Source organism: Salmo salar, chromosome 15 (assembly GCF_965601325.2).
Source record: "Salmo salar chromosome 15, fSalSal1, whole genome shotgun sequence".
In the NCBI taxonomy this organism is placed as follows: domain Eukaryota; kingdom Metazoa; phylum Chordata; class Actinopteri; order Salmoniformes; family Salmonidae; genus Salmo; species Salmo salar.
The window spans coordinates 25,018,582-25,044,299 of record NC_138305.1 but is presented as its reverse complement, the minus strand read 5'-3'; the positions used below and the strand labels follow the sequence as shown (position 1 = coordinate 25,044,299).

General features: G+C 44.6%; 1 protein-coding gene across 1 annotated transcript; it reads right to left on the bottom strand.

Moving 5' to 3' along the window:
* mcm3 (minichromosome maintenance complex component 3) lies at window positions 1–22,955 on the bottom strand. Its single transcript, NM_001140180.1, is given in 17 exon segments — window positions 1–742; window positions 4,056–4,161; window positions 9,200–9,273; window positions 10,176–10,276; window positions 10,665–10,805; window positions 11,505–11,655; window positions 12,246–12,372; window positions 14,439–14,613; window positions 15,129–15,337; window positions 16,524–16,655; window positions 17,213–17,366; window positions 17,594–17,699; window positions 18,897–19,135; window positions 19,409–19,539; window positions 20,390–20,598; window positions 21,835–21,947; window positions 22,845–22,955. Coding segments are annotated over 17 exon segments (2,442 nt in total). The 5' UTR covers window positions 22,920–22,955; the 3' UTR covers window positions 1–543.
* Window positions 22,956–25,718: the final 2,763 nt, after the last annotated feature.

The following is a 25,718-nucleotide window of genomic DNA, read 5'->3' as shown; positions in this document are numbered from 1 at the left end:
CAACATCAAAAGTCATTTAATTTTCCATCTCGATGCACTATTACAGTTGACAACCCTTTACAATGAAAACCTTTTCTTCAACAAAACAGTATATACAAGAAAGGTATTTTTCTTAAAAAGAAATATTAAAACTGTAAACCGAAAGCATAAAATGATGCAGGTGCTCTTTGCTCTCGTGATTGTAACCAGACCTTGTACATCCCATAATATGTAGCTAAAACATGAGTAAAGCAAAGAAACTAAACTTTGTGAAACTGATCAAGAATTAACCTACGGACATTACAACAACATAAAACCATAATCCGTTCAACTACTTTTTAGTCCATCAGTGGTTATTGCCAACAACAACAAAAAAAGGCAAATTGGAAGAAGGGAGTGGACCATAAAGAACCAGTCAAAATCCACTTCTTTCTGAATTCTTTCTCATCCTTCTTGTTCTCTAATGGGAAACAACTCTCCATTCAGACTATCTCCTTCTGTCCTCTCCCTTCACCTCTTCTTTACTTCGGTCTATGATGAGGAAGATGATGTTTTCCTTGGTCTTTAGATGAGGAAGATGATGTCGTCAGCCAACATGATCTGGTTGTCGTCCTGCATGCGAGCGAGGGCGGCCCGGACCTCTGTCATGGTGAAGGGGGCGTCACTGTCCTTGTTGACACTCTCCATCAGAGAGTTTATACCGACGGACTGAGCATGTGCAGAACGGAACACCTCCAGCAGGGAAGACTTAAAGTCCTTCAGCCTGGAGAAAAACAGGGAGAGAGAAATGAATTCGATGAAAAATCTAATCTAATGTGAGGTACATAAAATATGTTTTTTTGTTGTTGTTTACATAAACTCAGCTAAAAAAAATAAAATGTCCTCTCACTGTCAACTGCGTTTACTTTCAGCAAACTTAACATGTGTAAATATTTGTATGTGGGTTACATAATAATAAAATGTAACTTGTATAGCGCTTCTCATTACAGAAAATTATCCCATAAAAAGCTAAACAAACACATGTAGTAGAGATGGAATGTCTCTAGATGACTTCAGTTGGTTTCAGATGGTTTCAGTTGATTTCAGATGGTTTCGGTTGATTTCAGATGGTTTCAGTTGATTTCAGATGGTTTCAGATGGTTTCGGTTGATTTCAGTTGATTTCAGATGGTTTCAGTTGGTTTCAGTTGATTTCAAATGGTTTCAGTTGATTTCAGATGGTTTCAGTTGATTTCAAATGGTTTCAGTTGATTTCAGATTACTTCAGATGCAGTACTTGTTGTAATAGTTCCCGACAGATTAAACCATAAAACTGGAGCTGCATTGAGTCCAAACAGCCAGATAGATACAAGACAACAAAATTGACTTCGCAACCCAATTCTGCAATTCAGAGTCAATATCACAAGATTTAAGTGATCAACCCCCAGAGCAGTGAAAAATGGTTTTTATTTTTCTTATTATTATGTAAAATATTTACTGCGCTCTCTGCATAGGCAACCTCATGTCAGGTGGAGGTGCACCAGGGAGGGGGGAAATAAATCAATTACACGGAACAAAAATATAAAAACGCAACAATTTCCACAATGTTCTTTAGTTACAGTCCATAAGGAATTCAGACAATTGAAATAAATTAATTAGGCCCTAATCTATGAATTTCACATGACTGGCGACAACAGTGGTAGGCCTGATTACCGACAACGATGAGACAGCCTACAGGGAGGTGGTCAGAGACCTGGCAGTGTGGTGCCAGGACAACAACCTCTCCCTCAATGTGACCAAGACTAAGGAAATTATTGTGGACTACAGGAAAAGGTGGATGACCAACAAACTATCATGGTCCAAACATACCAAGACAGTCGTGAAGAGGGCACGACAAAACCTTTTCCCCTTCCAGAGACTGAAAAGATTTGGCATGGGTCCTCAGATCTTCAAAAGTTTCTACAGCTGCACCATCGAGAGCATCCTGACTGGTTGCAACACCGCCTAGTATGGCAACTGCTCAGTATCTGACCGTAAGGCGCTACAGATGGTAGTGTGTACGGCCCAGTACATCACTGGGGCCAAGCTTCCTGCCATCCAGGACCTATATAATAGGTGGTGTCAGAGGAAAGCCCATAAAATTGTCAGAGACTCCAGTCACCTAGGTTATAGACCGTTTTCTCTGCTACCGTACGGCAAGCGGTACCGGAGCGCCAAGTCTAGGACCAAGAGGCTCCTCAATAGCTTCTACCCCCAAGCTATAAGACTCCTGGTCAATGAATCAAATGGCCAACGGACTATTTACATTGATCCCCCCCATTTGTTTTGTACACTGCTGCTACTCACTGTTAATTATCTATGCATAGTCACTTCACCCTTACCTACATGTACAAATTACCTCTAACCTGTACCCCCGCACATTGACTCGGTACCGGTACCCCCAGTAGATAGCCTCGTTATTGTTATTTTATTGTGTTACTTTTTATCATCATTTTTTTGTTTATTTGGTCAATATTTTCTTAACTCTTTCTTGAACTGCATTGTTGGTTAAGGGCTTGTAAGTAAGCATTTCACACTAAAGTCTACACTTGTTGTATTCGGCGCATGTGACTAATAAAGTTTGATTTGAGATATGCATCTGTTGGTCATAGATACTTTTTTTTAAACTAGGGACGTGGATCAGAAAACCAGTCAGTATCTGGTGTGACCACCATTTGCCTCATGCAGAGCGACACATCTCCTTCACATAGAGTTGATCAGGCTGTTGATTGAGGCCTGTGGAATGTTGTCCCACTCCTCTCCAATGGCTGTGAGAAGTTGATGGATATTGGCGGGAACTGGAAAATGTCGATCCAGAGCATCCCAAACAAGCTATATGGGTGACATGTCTGGTGAGTAGTCTAGGCCATGGAAGAACTGGGACATTTTAGCGACCAGGAATTGTGTGCAGATCCTTGCGACACGGGGCCGTGCATTATCATGCTGAAACATGAGGTGATGGTGGTGGATGAATGACACGACAATGGACCCCAGGATTTCGTCACGGTATCTCTGTGCATTCAAAATGCCATATATAAAATGCAGTTGTGTTTGTTGTCCATAGCTTATGCCTGCCCGTACCATAACCCCACCGCCACCATGAGGCACTCATTTCACAACGTTGACATCAGCAAACCGCTCGCCCACACGACGCCATACACGCCGTCTGCCATGTACCCGGTACAGTTGAAACCAGGATTCATCCATGAAGAGCACTCTTCTCCAGTGTGCCAGTGGCCATCGAAGGTGAGCATTTGCTCACTAAAGTTGGTTACGATGCTGAACTGCAGTCAGGTCAAGACCCTGGTGAGGACGACAAGGAGTCAGATGAGCTTCCCTGAGACGGTTTCTGACAGTTTGTGCAGAAATTCTTCGGTTGTGCAAACCCACAGTTTCATCAGCTGTCCAAGTGGCTGGTCTCAGACAATCCTGCAGGGGAAGAAGCCGGATGTGGAGGTCCTGGGCTGGTGTGGTTACACGTGGTCTGTGGTTGTGATGCTGGTGGGACGTACTGCCAAGTTCTCTAAAATGGCATTGGAGGCTTATGGTAGAGAAATGAACATTCAATTATCTGGCAACAGCTCTGGTAGACATTCCTGCAGTCAGAATGCCAATTGCACACTCCCTCAAAACTTGAGACATCTGTGATATTGTGTTGTGTAACAAAACGGCACATTTTAGAGTGGCCTTTTATTGTCCCCCAGCACAAGGTGCACCTGTGTAATGATCATGCTGTTTAATCAGCTTCTTGATATTGCACACCTGTCAGGTGGGATGGATTATCTTGGCAAATGAGAAAAGCTCACTAACAGGCATGTAAACAAATCTGTGCACAACATTTCAGAGAAATAAGCTTTTTGTGCGTATGGAGCATTTCTGGGATTGTTTATTTCAGCTCATAAAACACGAGACCAACACTTGACATGTTGCTTTCATATTTTTGTTGAGAATACTTACATTCATATTAGACTATAGTTCCATTTCAGCTGCAGATCTGAGCACACTGGTACCAAGTCCGCCATTTTGCTGTCACCTATACAGTACTGGACTGACACCCACCTGTCTGCAGACACCTCTGTCTGTCCGTCAGTCTGTCCGTCCTGGCTTGGTGGGAGAGGGGCATCCATAGGCTCCTCCTCTGCCGGTTTGGGAGTGCCAGCCTGGACTGTGGAAGGGGTAAACAGAGCTCATTGTCAAACCAGGGCCATGCATTTAGAGAGTCAACTTTTAGATATTGTTTAGATATTGTTCTAATAGTAGACAGTTTAAGTATTTTGAATTGTACATTTATTTAATGCAAGTCTTTAAAGAACAATTTCTTATTTACAATTACAGCCTACACCGGCCAAACCCGGACGCTGGGCCAATTGTGCGCCGCCCTATGGGACTCCCAATCACAGACGGTTGTGATACAGCCTGGATTCGAACCAGGGTGTCTGTAGTGACGCATCAAGCACTGAGATGCAGTGCCTTAAACCGCTGCGCCACTCAGGAGCCCAGTTAAATAACATTGTTTAAATATTCCCCATGTAGTGTTAATGGGGGTTCTAACATGGCTGCTATAGAATGTTGTAGTGTCATGTTAATGGGGTTCTAACATGGCTGTTATAGAATGTTGTAGTGTTAATGGGGTTCTAACATGGCTGTTATAGAATGTTGTAGTGTTAATGGGGTTCTATCATGGCTGTTATAGAATGTTGTAGTGTTAATGGGGTTCTAACATGGGTGCTATAGAATGTTTTAGTGTCATGTTAATGGGGTTCTAACATGGCTGTTATAGAATGTTGTAGTGTCATGTTAATGGGGTTCTAACATGGCTGCTATAGAATGTTGTAGTGTCATGTTAATGGGGTTCTAACATGGCTGCTATAGAATGTTGTAGTGTCATGTTAATGGGGTTCTAAAATGGATGTTATAGAATGTTGTAGTGTCATGTTAATGAGGTTCTAACATGGCTGCTATAGAATGTTGTAGTGTTAATGGGGTTCTAACATGGCTGCTATAGAATGTTGTAGTGTTAATGGGGTTCTAACATGGCTGATATAGAATGTTGTAGTGTCATGTTAATGAGGTTCTAACATGGCTGCTATAGAATGTTGTAGTGTTAATGGGGTTCTAACATGGCTGCTATAGAATGTTGTAGTGTTAATGGGGTTCTAACATGGCTGCTATAGAATGTTGTAGTGTCATGTTAATGGGGTTCTAACATGGTTGCTATAGAATGTTGTAGTGTTAATGGGGTTCTAACATGGCTGTTATAGAATGTTGTAGTGTCATGTTAATGGGGTTCTAACATGGCTGTTATAGAATGTTGTAGTGTTAATGGGGTTCTAACATGGCTGTTATAGAATGTTGTAGTGTCATGTTAATGGGGTTCTAACATGGCTGCTATAGAATGTTGTAGTGTCATGTTAATGGGGTTCTAACATGGCTGCTATAGAATGTTGTAGTGTCATGTTAATTGGGTTCTAACATGGCTGCTATAGAATGTTGTAGTACCATGTTAATGTGGTTCTAACATGGCTGATATAGAATGTTGTAGTGTCATGTTAATGAGGTTCTAACATGGTTGCTATAGAATGTTGTAGTGTTAATGGGGTTCTAACATGGCTGCTATAGAATGTTGTAGTGTCATGTTAATGGGGTTCTAACATGGCTGTTATAGAATGTTGTAGTGTTAATGGGGTTCTAACATGGCTGCTATAGAATGTTGTAGTGTCATGTTAATGGGGTTCTAACATGGTTGCTATAGAATGTTGTAGTGTTAATGGGGTTCTAACATGGCTGCTATAGAATGTTGTAGTGTCATGTTAATGGGGTTCTAACATGGTTGCTATAGAATGTTGTAGTGTTAATGGGGTTCTAACATGACTGCTATAGAATGTTGTAGTGTTAATGGGGTTCTAACATGGCTGCTATAGAATGTTGTAGTGTCATGTTAATGGGGTTCTAACATGGCTGCTATAGAATGTTGTAGTGTCATGTTAATGGGGTTCTAACATGGCTGTTATAGAATGTTGTAGTGTCATGTTAATGGGGTTCTAACATGGCTGTTATAGAATGTTGTAGTGTCATGTTAATGGGGTTCTAACATGGCTGTTATAGAATGTTGTAGTGTCATGTTAATGGGGTTCTAACATGGCTGTTATAGAATGTTGTAGTGTCATGTTAATGGGGTTATAACATGGCTGCTATAGAACGTTGTAGTGTCATGTTAATGCATCATAATGTAGAAACCTACATTTCCTCACTCAGTGTAGTGTTACACTCTATTAGCCGTTTAAGACAAACTCGGTCCAGGATAGATACTTATGTAGCATAAAGAGACGCATCTGGATTCCAATCTGTCTTAAGAGACGTCTCCCACACCCCCCTCTGAGTGGTACAGTGTAAAGACAACAGCTCTCCCACACCATTTGTCCCTGCAAGAATTACCGTAATTACCTTAATACCAGCAGACTGCATTTTTGATCTGTTAGCCAAATTGAAAATTCAAGGGTTTTAAAAATATCCACACATTTGTGAATCATTGCATTAAATCAATTGCGCAACACGGTGGGCAATAACGTTTAGATGAGAAGCTCCTGTATAGTTTGAATTGCTATCATTATTTTATCGGTCTATATTCTATGGTATTTACGGTATGCTAATATCTGTCTACACAGGTGAAGCAGGAATGTGGTTTTAGTCACACCACATCCAAGTCTAGTGTAAACAGAAAAGTGACAAATCTGATGTTGGAAGAGAGAGATCTCACTAGACATATTTTACTCATGTAAATCCACCCTTCGTCTGGGTCCAGGAATAACTTTTTACCACTTAATCCGCTGTGGTATCTTGCTCCACCACATGTCGTTTCTCGGTGTGTGACTATCGTAGTGATGCATGGGGTGACTCGTAACCCACAATCCCTGCAGTTATATCCGCGGAACGGACAGGTTTAGGGTCATTAAATATTATTTGGATGAAGGACGGCTGGCGGGTTGAATAAAGAGAAAGTACCTACAAAAAAAAAAGTACAATTCTTGTGCAATTTATATCTATAGGCTAGATTGAGGTGGTTTTTCATTCATTATTTTTAGGCCATCTGGCGTTAGTGGGGTAGGGCCCCGAATAGCCTACACACCAACCGCCAAAGGCTTTTGGGAACAGGCAGAAAAAGGTTCATGTCAATCCACGGAGGTAAACAGGACAACGTCGGTGTTTAATTCAATAAGAGAAAAGCTGTGAAAATGGAGAGATGAAAATAAAGAGAAGGGAGGGTCAGAGAAGTAAATGTTTGGGAAAGATTATGTGACGTGGAAAAAAGGGGGTGATATGAGTTATATGTGAGATGATTGTGAGGCGGTACACAAATTCCAGTCACAAGATGGGGCTTCAAAAAAAATAGGTCTATGTCACGTCAAGGGAACTGTAATTGTAATTATTTCGCTACTATGGCCTATTTATTGCCTTACCTCCTCACGCCATTTGAACACACTATTTTTTTTTCTATTGTGTTACTGACTGTATATTTGTTTTACTCCATGTGTAACTCTGTGTTGTTGTATGTGTTGAACTGCTTTGCTTTATCTTGGCCAGGTAGCAATTGTAAATGAGAACCTGCTCTCAACTAGCCTACCTGGTTAAATAAAGGTGAAAAAAGTATGTATGTATGTATGTATGTATGTATGTATGTATGTATGTATGTATGTATGTATATATATATATATATATATATATATATATATAAATAATTATCTTGAATGTGAATGCTCAGTTAGCCACCCTCTGTAGAGAAGACATCTTTACCAGCTTCATAAAAGCTGATTTTTCAGCCACATAAAATATGCATCCAATCCGAACTGAAATCTTATCAGAAACATGTTGGGTCGTTTCCAGAGCTTTCTACTTCCTTACGACCAGTCAAACTGATGTCCCTTGGAAATGTTGTTCCAGAAAATACAGAGTTATTGCATTTTCTCCCTGGTTCCCTAAACATCTTTGATCCACGAATGATGACAGAATATTTGACATATCTCAACTAGAATGAAGAATTCATAGTTATATTTAGTCTTCCAGGGCAACATATAATGAGAGAAGAGAAGCTACATTTTAACTAACAAATAGCCTACCAAAATGTCAGAAATTACAGTATAAGCAGAAACACATCTATATCAGGCAACAACCAAAACAATCATTAATTAGTCATTAACTGTAGCCTACAGTGGATTTCCTTTCCTCGAGGGCTGGGTGTGACCCTCAGATCTTCACTTTATCGGTCGGTTGTGGAGGGGTTATTAGCCATTGTGGGCAGCCGACCCACGCACCACTAGTGTGTGATGCCTGCAAACCCCATATCCCCCTGGGACAGTAGGACAAGTAATTATCTATGGGGTGGTAAATGTGTATCTCTTACCCTCAGGGGGCGGCAGGTAGCCTACCTAGTGGTTAGAGGCAGGTAGCCTACCTAGCGGTTAGAGGCAGGTAGCCTACCTAGCGGTTAGAGGCAGGTAGCCTACCTAGCGGTTAGAGGCAGGTAGCCTAGTGGTTAGAGGCAGGTAGCCTAGTAACCAAAAGGTTGCTGGATCGAATCCCTGAGCTGACAAGGTAAAAATCTGTCGTTCTGCCCCTGAACAAGGCAGTTAACCCACTGTTCCCCGGTAGACCGTCATTGTAAATGAGAATTTGTTCTTAACCTCTTGGGGCTAGGTGGGACGCTAGCGTGCCACCCGTGGTGCACTCCATCAACAGCAGGTGCATTTCAAGAGCGGCAAATTTGAATCCAAATAAATGTCAAAATTCAAATTTTTCAAAAATACAACTATTTTACACCATTTGAAAGATAAACATCTCCTTAATCTAACCACGTTTTACGATTTCAAAAAGGTTTTACGGCGAAAGCATAAATTTAGAGTATGTTAGGACAGTACATTTACAAGAGTTGTGTGTAATGTTTTGTCAAGTCAAAGACAGGGTCACCAAAACCATAAAACCAGCTAAAATGATGCACTAACCTTTTACAATCTCCATCAGATGACACTCCTAGGACATTATGTTAGACAATGCATGCATTTTTAGTTCTATCAAGTTCATATTTATATCCAAAAACAGCGTTTTACTATGGCATTGATGTTGAGGATGACTTGCCTAGTTAAATAAAACGTTTAATAAAAATAAAAATCTATGGAGTGAGATTAGGGTGCTAAATGTGTTGCTCTTACTCTCAGGGATGTCCTTCTCTCCAGCGAAGTCATACGGGTCGTAGACCTCGCTGCTCTGGGAACCACGGCGACTCCTGAGAACACAGGTTAGACAACGTGTAAACAAATCGACTCTCCTGTGTTGTAACCCTGTTTTCACCTTTATTCATACAGCTTCGCGTCAAAGATCAAATATCTGTCAGAAGAGAGAATTAGTTCATTAGCTAGTTAACGGTCTCTCTAACAGTGGTTTTTAAACCTCTCCTTGGGGGCCCCCAGATGTTTCAGCATGTTGGTGTAGCCCTCCTGATTCATCTAGCCCTCCTGATTCATCTAGCCCTCAAATGATTCATCTAGCTCAAATGATTCATCTAGCCCTCCTGATACATCTAGCCCTCCTGATTCATCTAGCCCTCCTGATTCATCTAGCCCTCCTGATTCATCTAGCCCTCCTGATTCATCTAGCCCTCCTGATTCATCTAGCCATTCATCTAGCCCTCCTGATTCATCTAGCCCTCCTGATTCATCTAGCCCTCCTGATTCATCTAGCCCTCCTGATTCATCTAGCCCTCCTGATTCATCTAGCCCTCCTGATTCATCTAGCCCTCCTGCCCTCCGATTCATCTAGCTCTCCTGATTCATCTAGCTCTCCTGATTCATCTAGCCCTCCTGATTCATCTAGCCCTCCTGATTCATCTAGCCCTCCTGATTCATCTAGCTCTCCTGATTCATCTAGCCCTCCTGATTCATCTAGCTCTCCTGATTCATCTAGCCCTCCTGATTCATCTAGTGAACGGCTTGATTAGTTGACCGGTTCAAATCAGGTGCTAGATGTGGAATAGATATAATTGGAATACATGGAAGGGCTGGGGGTCCCGGAAGAGAAGGTGGTTTGTATCAGTGGGGGTGGGATTATGGGGGTCTGAGAAGGACACTAGTGGGGGTGTGATTATGGGGGTCTGAGAAGGACACTAGTGAGTGGTGTCTAATGCCGTACCTCTTCTTCTCTGAGCGAAGGGTACGCTGTGTCGTCTCCTCTTCCTCCTCAGAGTCAGACTCTTGCTCCTTCCTCCCCCTCTTCTTCTCCTTCTCCAGAACCTAAAGAACCACGGGACGGAACCTTTTAGAACCACGGGACGGGACGGACCTACAGAACCACGGGACGGAACCTACAGAACGGGACGGAACCTACAGAACCACGGGACGGAACCTACAGAACCACGGGACGGAACCTACAGAACGGGACGGAACCTACAGAACCACGGGACGGAACCTACAGAACCACGGGACGGAACCTACAGAACCACGGGACGGAACCTACAGAACCACGGGACGGAACAAGAGATTGGTGGAATTTAAACTAACAGCAGATACCAGACAGACTTCACCGGACTCCACCAGAGTTTATTAAAATGAAGATGCATGTTTGCTGAAAAGCTGTGACAAATGCAACAATCTGTCAACTCTGCATGTTGAGTCTACTGACCTTCTTGAAGTACGCGAACTGGACCAGCTCCACAGCGACCTCAGAGTCCTCCAGCTCCACAGCCTTACTCATACGCGCTTTAGCGTGGGCCGAAGACAGACGGATCAAGGTCTCCAGAGTACGAGCAGTTACTGGGGACGTCTGGAGGGGGAGAGGGGAGCAGGGGGGTTAGACAGGGAGAGAGAGGAAGGGGTTAGACAGGGAGAGAGAGGAGGGGGTTAGACAGGGAGAGAGAGGAGGGGGTTAGACAGGGAGAGAGAGGAGGGGGTTAGACAGGGAGAGAGAGGAGGGGGTTAGACAGGGAGAGAGAGGAGGGGGTTAGACAGGGAGAGAGAGGAGGGGGTTAGACAGGGAGAGAGAGGAGGGGGTTAGACAGGGAGAGAGAGGAGGGGGTTAGACAGGGAGAGAGAGGAGGGGTTAGACAGGGAGAGAGAGGAGGGGTTAGACAGGGAGAGAGAGGAGGGGGTTAGACAGGGAGAGAGGGAGGTGTTAGACAGGGAGAGAGAGGAGGGGGTTAGACAGGGAGAGAGAGGAGGGGGTTAGACAGGGAGAGAGAGGAGGGGGTTAGACAGGGAGAGAGGAGGGGTTAGACAGGGAGAGAGGAGGGGTTAGACAGGGGTCAAGGTGTGTGTAGGGGTCAAGGTGTGTGTAGGGGTGCAGACAACAGAGTGGATGTACGACTAAGAAAATGTATTTACACAGACAGTCAGTCCAATTCTGATCTTTTGACAATAATTGGCCTTTTGACCAATCAGATCAGATTTTGGGAGAATAACTGGGCAAAAGATCTGAATTAGTCTGCCTGTGTAAACGCAGCCTAATGGCGTCTAAAGGACTCACCCTGGCGATGTCGGAGCCCATCTGTTCCTGGCTTCTCAGCCTGGAGTACTCTTCCGCAATGTGATTGGCTGCTTCCTGGGTCAACGTAGGGGTCAACACCTTGGCGATGTGGATGTACTTCCTCATAAACTCCTTACTCACTATCTTCTCTCTAAACAACAGCATCCGTTAGCATGGAGACGGGGGACAGAAAAGCCAGCAAAGAAGAAGTCCAACATGCTGTGATGAGACGGAGAGACGTAGAGTCTCCATACCTGCGTCTCTTGGTGCCGTGCAGCAGGTTGTTGTGTTTCCTGTGTGTGTGTGTGTATGTGTGTGTGTGTGTGTGTGTGTGTGTGTGTATGTATGTATGTATGTATGTACTGTGTATGTGTGTGTGTGTGTGTGTGTGTGTGTGTATGTACTGTGTGTGTGTGTGTGTGTGTGTGTGTGTGTGTGTATGTATGTATGTATGTACTGTGTGTGTGTGTATGTGTGTGTGTATATATATATATGTGTGTGTGTGTGTGTGTGTGTGTATGTATGTACTATGTGTGTGTGTGTATGTGTACTGTGTGTGTGTGTGTGTGTGTGTACTGTGTGTGTGTGTGTGTGTGTACTGTGTATATATGTATGTGTGTGTGTGTGTGTGTGTGTGTGTGTGTGTGTGTGTGTGTGTGTGTGTGTGTGTGTGTGTGTGTGTGTGTGTGTGTGTGTGTGTGTGTGTGTGTGTGTTTTGTGTGTGTGTATATATCTCCATACCTGCGTCTCTTAGTGCCGTGCAGCAGGTTGTTGTGTTTCTCGTAGACCTGCAGTTCCTCCTGCTCCTCCTGAACTGAGTCAGGGTCCTCAGTGGCCAGGATGTCTACTGACCCACCAAAGGCCATCGCTACAACACACACACACACACACAGCGTAAGTACCGTAGGCTACAGCGACCTCCAAAAAAAGTATTGGGACAGTGACACATTTTGGGTTGTTTTTTTGGTTCTGTACTCCAGCACTTTGGATTTGAAACAATGACTGAGGTTAAAGTGTAGACTCACAGCTTTAATTTGAGAGTATTTTCATCCACATCGGGTCAACAGTTGAGAAAGTAACAGCACTTTGTGCCAAAATTGATTACAGATAGTTCTGAATGAATTGTGAATAATGATGAGTGAGAAAGTTAGACGCACAAATATCCTACCCTCAAGACATGCTAACCTCTCGCCATTACAATAACAGGGGAGGTTAGCATTTTATATCATACCCCCAAGACATGCTAACCTCTCACCATACCAATAACAGGGGAGGTTAGCATTTTATATCATACCCCCAAGACATGCTAACCTCTCACCATTACAATAACAGGGGAGGTTAGCATTTTATATCATACCACCAAGACATGCTAACCTCTCACCATTACAATAACAGGGGAGGTTAGCATTTTATATCATACCACCAAGACATGCTAACCTTGAGCAGCGACCCACCATAAGGGATTGAGCAGTGACCCACCATAAGGGATTGAGCAGTGACCCACCATAAGGGGTTGAGCAGTGACCCACCATAAGGGGCTGAGCAGTGACCCACCATAAGGGGCTGAGCAGTGACCCACCATAAGGGGCTGAGCAGTGACCCACCATAAGGGGCTGAGCAGTGACCCACCATAAGGGATTGAGCAGTGACCCACCATAAGGGGCTGAGCAGTGACCCACCATAAGGGATTGAGCAGTGACCCACCATAAGGGATTGAGCATTGAGCCACCATAAGGGATTGAGCATTGAGCAGTGACCCACCATAAGGGGCTGAGCAGTGACCCACCATAAGGGGCTGAGCAGTGACCCACCATAACGGGCTGAGCAGTGACCCACCATAAGGGGCTGAGCAGTGACCCACCATAAGGGGCTGAGCAGTGACCCACCATAAGGGATTGAGCATTGAGCAGTGACCCACCATAAGGGATTGAGCATTGAGCAGTGACCCACCATAAGGGGCTGAGCAGTGACCCACCATAAGGGGCTGAGCAGTGACCCACCATAAGGGATTGAGCAGTGACCCACCATAAGGGATTGAGCATTGAGCAGTGACCCACCATAAGGGGCTGAGCAGTGACCCACCATAAGGGGCTGAGCAGTGACCCACCATAAGGGATTGAGCATTGAGCCACCATAAGGGGCTGAGCAGTGACCCACCATAAGGGGCTGAGCAGTGACCCACCATAAGGGGCTGAGCAGTGACCCACCATAAGGGGCTGAGCAGTGACCCACCATAAGGGGCTGAGCAGTGACCCACCATAAGGGGCTGAGCAGTGACCCACCATAAGGGGCTGAGCAGTGACCCACCATAAGGGGCTGAGCAGTGTTAAAATATATCAAGACCAAAGAACAACTAAAACATGTATACACCCCACCTGGGCCCCTCCCCCGCCTGGGGCCCCCTTCCCCCGCCTGGGGCCCCCTTCCCCCGCCGGGTATGCAGACCTTTGATAAAGCCAAGCACTAAAACATCTGATTCAGATAATAAAAGCCTTGGTAAGTAGTTGATGAATCAGGAAGAATCAGGACGAATCAGGTTGAATCAGGCCTGCAGGACCAGTAGCTCTGAAGGACCAGTAGCTCTGAAGGACCAGTAGCTCTGAAGGACCAGTAGCTCTGAAGGACCAGTAGCTCTGAAGGACCAGTAGCTCTGAAGGACCAGTAGCTCTGAAGGACCAGTAGCTCTGAAGGACCAGTAGCTCTGAAGGACCAGTAGCTCTGAAGGACCAGTAGCTCTGAAGGACCAGTAGCACTGAAGGACCAGTAGCTCTGAAGGACCAGTAGCTCTGAAGGACCAGTAGCTCTGAAGGACCAGTAGCTCCGAAGGACCAGTAGCTCTGAAGGACCAGGGCTGGTGATCACTGGCATAGATCATTGTCTGTTTTCACCAGAGAGAAACCTATCCTGCCACCTAGTGGTGTATCAGAATGTTACCTGTCCCATCCTGTTCGCGGGGGTCTCTGTATCGATGCATCCTGAGGACGTGGTCGGAGATCTCTCTGTCCTGCTCTGCATCCATGTGGTCCAACATAATGAAGAGCAGGTCAAAACGAGACAGCAGAGAGTCCTGCAGACCAATGTTCTCCATAGGAGTCTTATACTGATCGTACTGGGAGAGAGGAGAGAGGAGAGAGAGTTAGATAACTTCTAGAGAGAGAGAGAACTTCTAGAGAGAGAGAGAACTTCTAGAGAGAGAGAGAGAACTTCTAGAGAGAGACAGAAAGACAGAGAGAGACAGAAAGACAGAGAGAGACAGAAAGGACAGAGAGAGACAGAAATAGAGAGACAGAAATAGAGAGACAGAAATAGAGAGAGAGAGAGACGAGAGAAAGAGACAGAGAGAAAGAGACAGAGAGAAAGGGTTAGATAACTTCTAAAGAGAGAGAGAGAGAGAAAGACCCTTACATTAGTTAAATAATCTGTCACTAGGCAGAGGAAAGTCAGGTTGTGGTAGAAAACATCTCTAAGTCTCTAAGACCAACGTGTACTAAGATGAGGAGATGGGAAGTTCTTTTAGTAGAAGGATAGGTTCATTTTACTGTTCACTCTATACATGCTTCATAACAGTGTTCAGACACAATAAAAGGGAAGACATTCTGTCCAAGGTCAGAACTATAAACTCACTCTGCCGTAGACGGGGTTGGCAGCTGCCAGCACGGAGCAGCGGGCGTTGAGCCTGGCATGGATACCAGCCTTAGCGATGGTGACACGGCCCTGCTCCATCACCTCGTGGATGGCTGTACGGTCCATGTCGGACATCTTGTCAAACTCATCGATACAGACCACGCCCCTGTCCCCCAGAACCATCGCCCCAGCTTCCAGACGCCGCTCACCTGATGAGGAAGAGTAGGGGAGAGAGAGAGACGGGGAGAGAGAGAGAGACGGGGAGAGAGAGAGAGTTGGGGAGAGAGAGATAGTTGGGGAGAGAGAGAGATAGTTGGGGAGAGAGAGAGATGGTAGGGAGAGAGAGAGATGGTAGGGAGAGAGAGATAGTTGGGGAGAGAGAGAGATGGTAGGGAGAGAGAGAGATGGTAGGGAGAGAGAGATAGTTGGGGGAGAGAGAATGTTGGGGAGAGAGAGAGAGAGAGAGAATGTTGGGGAGAGAGAGAGAGAGAGAGACACATGGGGAGAGAGAGAGAGAGAGACACATGGGGAGAGAGAGAGAGAGAGACACATGGGGAGAGAGAGAGAGAGACACATGGGGAGAGAGAGAGAGAGACACATGGGGAGAGAGAGAGAGAGACACATGGGGAGAGAGAGAGAGAGACACATGGGGAGAGAGAGAGAGAGACACATGGGGAGAGAGAGAGAGAGACACATGGGGAGAGAGAGAGATGGAGAGAGAGAGATGGGGAGAGAGAGAGAGATGGGGAGAGAGAGAGAGATGGGGAGAGAGAGAGAGATGGGGAGCGAGAGAGCGATGGGGAGAGAGAGAGGTGGGGAGAGGAGAGACGGGGAGCGAGAGAGATGGGGAGAGAGAGAGATGGGGAGAGAGAGCGAGATGGGGAGAGAGAGAGAGATGGGGAGAGAGAGAGATGGGGAGAGAGAGAGATGGGGAGAGAGAGGAGTGGGGAGAGAGAGAGAGATGGGGAGAGAGAGAGAGATGGGGAGAGAGAGAGAGATGGGGAGAGAGAGAGAGATGGGGAGAGAGAGAGATGGGAGAGAGAGAGAGATGGGGAGAGAGAGAGAGATGGGGAGAGAGAGAGAGATGGGGAGAGAGAGAGAGATGGGGAGAGAGAGAGAGATGGGGAGAGATAGTTGGGAGAGAGAGAGACGGGGAGAGACGGGGAGGCTCAGTGAGTCATTTTGGGTCGTTCAGTTATTTAAAGCACAGCCAATTAATTTGTTATTTCATTGTCCGTATGATTTAGTTAATCGACTTGATTGTTTAATGTTTTACGATCATTCATGACACCATTGTGTCAGCTATGATTTTTCTCTTTCAGTAAAACTTTAACTTGTAAGTGTGTGTGTGTGTGTGTGTGTGTGTGTGTGTGTGTCGTCTGCGTGTGTCTATACCAGTCTCCTGGTCAGTAGTAACAGCAGCGGTCAGGCCGACCCCAGATGACCCCCGGCCGGTGGTTGGGATGGCGCGGGGCGCCGTGTGCAGGACATAACGCAGCAGCTGGGACTTAGCCACCGACGGGTCACCTAGTGGAGGGAGAGAGAGACGGGTCAGTCTTACATGTGACCCCGAGTGGCGCAGCGGTCTAAAGCACTGCATCTCAGTGCAAGAGGCGTCACTACAGTCCCTGGTTCGAATCCAGGCTGTATCACATCTGGCCGTGATTGGGAGTCCCATAGGGCGGCGCACAATTGGCCCAGCGTCGTCCGGGTTTGGCCGGTGTAGGACGTCACTGTATATAAGAATTTGCTCGTAACTGACTTGCCTAGTTAAATAAAAGGTTACATTAAATAAAACATGTGATACAGTTCTACAATGTTAACACAGACTAACAAGTTATATTATTCCCAAACGAACCTCGTAACCCAGAACCAAATGATTCAAAAGCTAGGCACCAAACTGACTGAGGGGCTGAAAGTGTTCCACATCTGAAAACGCATGTTAACAGTCTGTCGTGACAGATAATTCCCAAATATTAAGGGTCATAAAGTCACAACCCACTGTTTCCTCCGCTTAACAGACAGGGACGTACAGAAGGTGAAAGACAGAGAGAGACGGTGAGAGAAAGACGGAGTCTCAGTACCTATGAGCAGTACATTGATGTCTCCTCTGATACGGGACCCATTCTCCAGAACCTTCTCCACTCCTCCCAGCAACATACACAGGATGGCTTTCTTAATGTATTCATGACCGTGGATACTGGGGGCTAAGGAGCGGGACAGCTGGTCAAACACATCCTGGAGAGGAGACAGGAAGAACAGACGTATGTTTGAGGGAGTTAGAACAAGGCAATCCCTGACCTCAGAAAGAAGAGTCATTTGAGATGCCAGGTGATACGTCGAGTGACTGTGAACAGAACGACTATCCCATCTTGTCAGATCAAGGAAAGGTGTAGACAAGAGAGACTATTGAGATGTATCCACAGTGATAGCTAGAGGGGAAACATGGCACGGCAGGTCTTTACCGTCTTTGACTTGCTGAAGAGTTTTATCTTGGCGACGTCGTCAGCGGAGAAGTACGGAGACACCTCTTTACTCATCTGTTTCACCTGACAGGCTATCATGATGGTCCTGGAGAACAGAGGAAGAAACGTCCCTCATCAACTTCCTGACAGAAACGCTGAAAATGGCACCGTGTCACTTAACGTCTCGTAATAACGCAAGTCAAGTAATAGTGTTTGTGTGAAGTGTAGATCTTTTTTATGCGGCACTTTGTCAACTTTTAGAGTGTTTCGTATTTCAGATCTGAAAGACGTTCAGTACTTCTGTCCTCGCCTAAAGGACGTTCAGTACTTCTGTCCTCGCCTAAAGGACGTTCAGTACTTCTGTCCTCACCTACTTCTGTCCTCACCTACTTCTGTCCTCGCCTAAAGGACGTTCAGTACTTCTGTCCTCACCTAAAGGACGTTCAGTACTTCTGTCCTCACCTAAAGGACGTCCAGTACTTCTGTCCTCACCTAAAGGACGTTCAGTACTTCTGTCCTCACCTAAAGGACGTTCAGAGCTTCTGTCCTCACCTAAAGGACGTTCAGAGCTTCTGTCCTCACCTAAAGGACGTTCAGAGCTTCTGTCCTCACCTAAAGGACGTTCAGAGCTTCTGTCCTCACCTAAAGGACGTTCAGTAGCTTCTGTCCTCACCTAAAGGACGTTCAGTACTTCTGTCCTCACCTAAAGGACGTTCAGTACTTCTGTCCTCACCTAAAAGACGTTCAGTACTTCTGTCCTCACCTAAAGGACGTTCAGAGCTTCTGTCCTCACCTAAAGGACGTTCAGAGCTTCTGTCCTCACCTAAAGGATGTTCAGTGCTTCTGTCCTCACCTAAAGGACGTTCAGAGCTTCTGTCCTCACCTAAAGGACGTTCAGAGCTTCTGTCCTCACCTAAAGGACGTTCAGAGCTTCTGTCCTCACCTAAAGGACGTTCAGTACTTCTGTCCTCACCTAAAGGACGTTCAGAGCTTCTGTCCTCACCTAAAGGACGTTCAGTACTTCTGTCCTCACCTAAAGGACGTTCAGAGTTTCTGTCCTCACCTAAAGGACGTTCAGAGCTTCTGTCCTCACCTAAAGGACGTTCAGAGCTTCTGTCCTCACCTAAAGGACGTTCAGAGCTTCTGTCCTCACCTAAAGGACGTTCAGAGCTTCTGTCCTCACCTAAAGGACGTTCAGAGCTTCTGTCCTCGCCTAAAGGACGTTCAGAGCTTCTGTCCTCGCCTAAAGGACGTTCAGAGCTTCTGTCCTCACCTAAAGGATATTCAGTACTTCTGTCCTCACCTAAAGGTTCCAGAGGTGTAGCCCCCCTTCTTGCCAGGCAGACATCGGTAGGTTCCGATCACCTGGACTCTGTCTCCTGGCTTGACCACGTCCACCAGATCATTGTCCAGTATGATGTCCACCGAGCGGGGAAGCTGACCGGCGGGAGCCTTCTCTGGCATCTCCTGGACTGTTATAGTCTGGTGGTCCTTGTAGATGGACAGACCAAACTCCGTCTCCAACGGGTTATTCTCCTCATCCTAGAGAGAGGGAGGGAGGGAGAGAGAGGGAGGGAGGGAGAGAGCGGGAAGGAGAGAAAGAGAGAGCGGGAAGGAGAGAAGGAGAGAGGAAAAGAGAAAGAGAGAAGAGAGAGAGAGAAAGAGAGAGAGACAGAGAGAGAGACAGAGAGAGAGACAGAGAGAGAGACAGAGAGAGATGGTTAGTGTGTGTGATGGTTCGGTGATCCTTGTAGATGGACAGACCAAACTGTCACCAACGGGGTTGTTATCCTCAACCTGTGTGTGTGTGTTTACCTTGGTAGGGTAGATAGCAGAGGAAGGGAAGGCATCCAGGCTGGTCATGTCTGTATATTTGCGCTCCATGGTCTTCTTGGTGGCTGGACAATAGTGGACGCTACGCACTACTTTTGGACGGACCAGAGAACCTACAGAGACGAACAGAAATATACATTATAAACTGGGTGGTTCCAGCCCTGAATGCTGATTGGCTGACAGCCGTGGTATATCAGACCGTATACCACAGGTATGACAAAACCCGTATTTTTTTTTTTACTGGTTTTATTACGTTGGTAACCAGTTTATAATAGCAATAAGGCACCTGGGGGGGGGGGGGGGGGGGTTGTGGCACTCCATGTTGCGTCGTGCCTAAGAACAGCCCTTAGCCTTAGTATGTTGGCCATATACCACAACCCCTTGGGCCTGCAATTTCCTGCATTTCTACACATTCTGCCTTGTTCTTATGCTACCTGAGTGAGTCAAAACAGTCAAATCAACGGCCATGACAACCGTGGAACGTTAGATTCTCCCCGACAGTCTAGTTTTTATTTTTGGCCGATTGTTGGTTCTCAAAGATGATCTTGTCTTTGGTTGCAGTGGCGGCCCCAATTCATCAGCGGCATATAGATGCTGGAGATTCCAGACACTCAGGGTAGCCTCCTAACTTGAGGTAAACTAGGGGTGTGAACGTTTAAACTAAACTGAGACCCTTAGCGTTAAGAAAAATCCCTAACTAAATGCAAACTTGGCGAGGTGGAATTGAGGTCCAGGTAATGGTAGCAGAGGTGAAACATTTAACCATTTGAAAGGGATGCACTGTGAGAACCAAACCGTTACTGGCAGCTGCAATGTATATTCAAGCGAAATGTTATGATTTTTTTCGTTAACGTTTTAATGGAAAAACATCATTTTTCTTTTCTCCATTTGCCACATCCCTAATGTATACACTTTTTTTAAGGGAATGAGAGACATCCACAACCTAGTTATCCAAACACTCACACTTGGTGACGATGCCCTCCACACAGACCATGCTGCCCAGGAGACGAGAGGTGAGAGTTCTGGGGGAGACGTGTTTGTTGCCAAAGCTTCCCTCCAGACCAACGAAGAACTCCTCATACTGCTTGGCGTACGTAGCATCTACAGACGCCACCAGGTCCTTCAGAGCACGCTGGAACGCCAGCAGCTCTTCAAACGCATTAGTCATCAACCTGGGAAGAGAACAAAGCCTCCGTTTCATTTATGTCCATAGTGTGACGTAACCGGGCTGTTCTATAAGTAGCAGCCCCTCGTCAGCCAGAGAGAGAGAGAGAGAGAGAGAGAGAGAGAGAGAGAGAGAGAGAGAGCACAGCGTGGAAGGCCTTACAATAGTATAATGTTGACATGACATAGACATCCTTTAGTCATGAACGTGACCTAAAAATCTCACTTTAAATACGTCACAACGTTATGTTGGTCATATCATAGCTGTGTAATGTAACCAACTAACACAGTGTCCCGTGTGGCTCAGTTGGTAGAGCATGGTGTTTGCAACGCCAGGGTTGTGGGTTCGATTCCCACGGGGGACCCGTACGGAGAACATTTTTTATGAAATGTATGCATTCACTACTGTAAGTCGCTCTGGATAAGAGCGTCTGCTAAATGACTCAAATGTAAATGTAATGTAATAGATATCTCTTATCCTGATGTCAATGCACAATTATTTGATTTACATCACCTTTATTTCACTTGGCAGGTGAGTTAAGAACAAATTCTGATTTTACAATGACGGCCTACCCTCCCCAAACCCGGACGACGCTGGACCAATTGTGCGCCGCCCTATGGGACTCCCAATCACGGCCGGATGTGATACAATTTGGTTTGTAGCCAAATTGTATCTATGATCGTATGCTATCCATTTATGTTTTTTGTATGCTATTTTAATATATGAGAATTACTCAATGATATCCAGGCCACGACTACAGACACCTGTGTGTCTTTTAACACTATATAAATGAGTCATCCGGCAGTGTTTGTCGTTATACCCCGATGAAGACAGCTTGTCTGTCCAAACGTTGGACATGAAATATTTGTTTGCATCTGAGCTCCTAGAGTGTGCGGCTCTCTTTTTATATTGTTGTTAAAAACAGCCCGGGATCGAACCAGGGTCTGTAGTGACGCCTCTAGCACTGAGACACACGGTGTCTTAGACCGCTGCGCCACTCGGGAGCCCCATGGATAACGGATAGTGTGATTGCATTGTACACAGGTGTGTATAACTATGCAACACTAAAATGTGTAAATGCACTGTAGTTACTGTTATCGACATGTATTAAAGTGTCACTCCACAATGACAATAGTTGACAGTACAAAGAAATGAAAGACCAAATTGTGGACCATTCAAGTACAGGCGAACACCGATACGCATTCATGGTACACCACGTTAGTGTGTGTGTATGTGTGTATACCTGGTAGCCCGCGCCTCGTTGCGTCGTCTCAGGTCGTTGATGTTCACGATGAGTCGGTTCTTGTTCTCGCTGATCATGTCCCGTACCTTGCTCTGGTAGACCCCCTGGTCTTGCTACAACGTAACCACAAACACACACACACACACACACACACACACACACACACAGAGAGGAGGACGCGATTAGATACTGTTCAGGCCGAGTGATTGGCTGGCTGCCTACTCAACTCCATGCACTTTCCCCCCTACTGTCTATCAGTATCTAACATTATCAGGTGGTTACTTACTTAGCTAGCAACTTATAGCTACTTGGTTAACTAGCCACAGTATTTAGTAACATTTAATAACAAACAATGCATTTGGTTGTTTATAAACTGTGCTAGTAAATTGGGATTAAAGTTTAGATAGCAACTCTGTGGACAGTGTTCCTGCTAACTTTGATTTTATAGATCTCGCAAAGTCGTAGAGTTTATTAAAAACCGCAAATTACGTATATATGGTTATTTGAGACATTCTTATGGGGGAAAATAATATAATTTCAAGAGTTTTGGGATAAACGTCGAAAATAAGGTCTGAGGTTAACAAGGGTTTAGGCGATTTTATACGTTTTGTTCTATTATAATACCAGTCAGTATTACCTTTATTCATTATTTAGACTGAAACTGTTAGGTGCTTCGTTACAATACGTTTGTTTGATTATTATTATATAAACGCTTCAAAACGCATAAAAGTGATGTTATTAAGTGTTGATGAAGATTATCTCATAGAACAAAAACGTTATATGCTCTCCTAAACCTGTGTTTTCCCACATCACTTATCGGCGGTTTATCGAAAAACTATATTTATTTCCCCGATCGGCTTTACTCAACGAACAATGAAGGAGTTAGTGCCTACAAAAAAAATACGCCATTACTATTACTGTCTATTGTCGCTCATCGTCGCATGGTTTCCATTTCTCCGCAGGCATACAACAAAAGCATTACATTTTCAAGCGGCTATGCTACTACTTACATCGTCATCTAAGAAATCCAGATATTCTCTCTGCGCTTCTCTCATCTCCCGATCGTCCACAGAATCAGCCGCCATTGCGTAAATCTATATTTTCCAAATATTACAAACTTTTACAGACTCCGACGTGTCCGTTTCTCCAAAGGTCTTTACAGAAATGCGATATATTTTTTCGCGCCACTAAGTATGCCGTAAACTCCGTTCTGAATCTTGATTGGTCCATGTGACAAACTCTACTTTGCATATTTGGCGCGGAATCTGTATCAGGCCAATCAGATACCATATTTCCTGAATTTGGACACGCCCCGTTAGCAACTCGCGGGAAATGTTCAGACATGAGGGCTGCAAAAGGTCGCCTGAGTGCCAGTCTGTATGTGCTACTATGCTCGCCTCTCTCTTTCTCTTTCTTTCTTTCTTTTTATTTACTGAACCTTTATTTAACTAGGCAAGTCAGTTAAGAACACATTCATATTTACAATTGACGGCCTACAACGTGTCGAACCTTTATTTAACTAGGCAAGTCAGTTAAGAACACATTCATATTTACAATTGACGGCCTACAACGTGTCGAACGACGTTGCACTGACAATTCTTTCTCTCTTGTCTTTCCACTAGTTCTCACAAGAACAAATGAGAAACAAAAAAGTGCAACACCTTGACAATGTTACTGACATAATCGCCAAATCCTTGTCACGGATTTTAATGTCAAACATCACAAATGAATGACTAGGAGTTGGCAAGATCCCAAAGAGATATGAGACCAGGCTGTGAAGGAGTGGGCTGAGAAGAACTAAAACATGCGCAGTAGGCAGCTGGCTCTGAGGACGCCCTTCCTCAGTTAGTGCAGTAGATGGCGCTATTTAGCTACAACAAATTGTGACCGTTGCATTATTTACAAGTTATGTATTTATTGTAGATTAATTCATAGATATGTCTGTTCTTAAACGTATAATGAGGCTCTGCAATCTTCACATGTAAAAATGCCAAAATGACCTTCAGATTAAAAAAATATTACAACGTTATTAGAAATCATTAATCAACATTTCATGTGAAGCTACCTATTTTTATTTGTTTATTTAGCATTTTTTATTTAACCTTTATTTAAGTCAGTTAAGAACACATTCCTATGATTGAATTAATATAAGCCATGTTTCTCCTGTGCATGGAAAAAAAAAGGTTGTTTAGTTATTTAGGGGCATCAAACATTTACATTTACATTTACGTCATTTAGCAGACGCTCTTATCCAGAGCGATTTAAACACCCCAACAACCTGAAGGGACACAAAGTATGTGAAGATGGCTGAGGGTTGGTCTGGAGGGAAGAATTTAGCATTTTTCAAACACCTGAAACAGCTTTTTCCTGCAATCTAGAGCCACAATCATTAGGCTTAATTCTATGTTCTTCATATCTCAGTATGCCTCTTAAGCTTTCTTTATCCTCCTGACTAAATATGCTTCTCTGCATCTCTGCTAAAATCTGGGTAAAAGATTGAAAGAAATGTGAGTCTTATTCATTACATTTAGTTATTGCTTGCTTTTCTAAAAGTCTATCAACCTTTTCCAGCAGATATGCCAGCAAAGATATTCAGACAGTCTAGCTTGTCTAATTTGATTGATAGCCTGCAATGGCTTCTGGGTAATAGTGACTAGTAGTATTACAGAGAAACAGGACAAATCTGAGGGGGGCACGTGCCCCTTTGCCCCCTTTGAGCATGATGCATCTTATTGTGATTATAATATGTGACTAAAAACAGCCTAGGCTTTATTTTATGGTGATGTGTACCCCCCCCATGTACTTAGCCATTAGACGTGTGTTATTATAGCGCCTCATACAGCGCCGCCGCCTGCTAAAATGTAGGTCAGTGCTTGAATTTTGTCCGTTCTCTGTTTAGCTTACATTTATTTAGGCATGTCGCCCAGTCTCCCATATCACTTCATTGCAGTGGCCTGCTATGCTAAAGCTTTGTAGGACCTACCGTATGTTCATTCAGTGACAACACACATAAATAGCATTTTGATTGTTGTCTGCTTACAATGTTCTGTGTTTTGGATTGCTTTGATTAAAACAAAAAAAAATATTCAGCGCCTTTGGGTGTGAAAAAAGCGATTTACAAATTAAATGAATTATTATTATTATACTATCACTTGTAGGTTGCTAAATTTTCACCTGGCTTGCCTCTTGCTTCTGCTACCGCTGGCTGTCTGACTGAGAACATTAAACCACCAGCATCATGAAGTAGAGGAAGAACAACGATGTAGAGGAAGAACAACGATGTGGAGGAAGAACAACGATGTGGAGGAAGAACAACGATGTGGAGGAAGAACAACGATGTGGAGGAAGAACAACGATGTGGAGGAAGAACAACGATGTGGAGGAAGCTGCAGTCTAACCCTTTAGTGATAACTGTGACTGTTCATAGCAACAGGTGTTGTTTGGTATTTGATACCTGTGACTGTTCATAGCAACAGGTGTTGTTTGGTATTTGATACCTGTGACTGTTCATAGCAACAGGTGTTGTTTGGTATTTGATACCTGTGACTGTTCATAGAAACAGGTGTTGTTTGGTATTTGATACCTGTGACTGTTCATAGAAACAGGTGTTGTTTGGTATTTGATACCTGTGACTGTTCATAGAAACAGGTGTTGTTTGGTATTTGATACCTGTGACTGTTCATAGCAACAAGTGTTGTTTGGTATTTTATAACTGTGACTGTTCATAGCAACAAGTGTTGTTTGGTATTTTATAACTGTGACTGTTCTGTGACTGTTCAGGAGCAGACAGACAGGTGAAATGTCTATATTTTCAGACATTCATTTGAAGATGAAAGGAGCATAATAGCTTGTCTAGCCTGTTTAAAAAAAAATAATATATATAT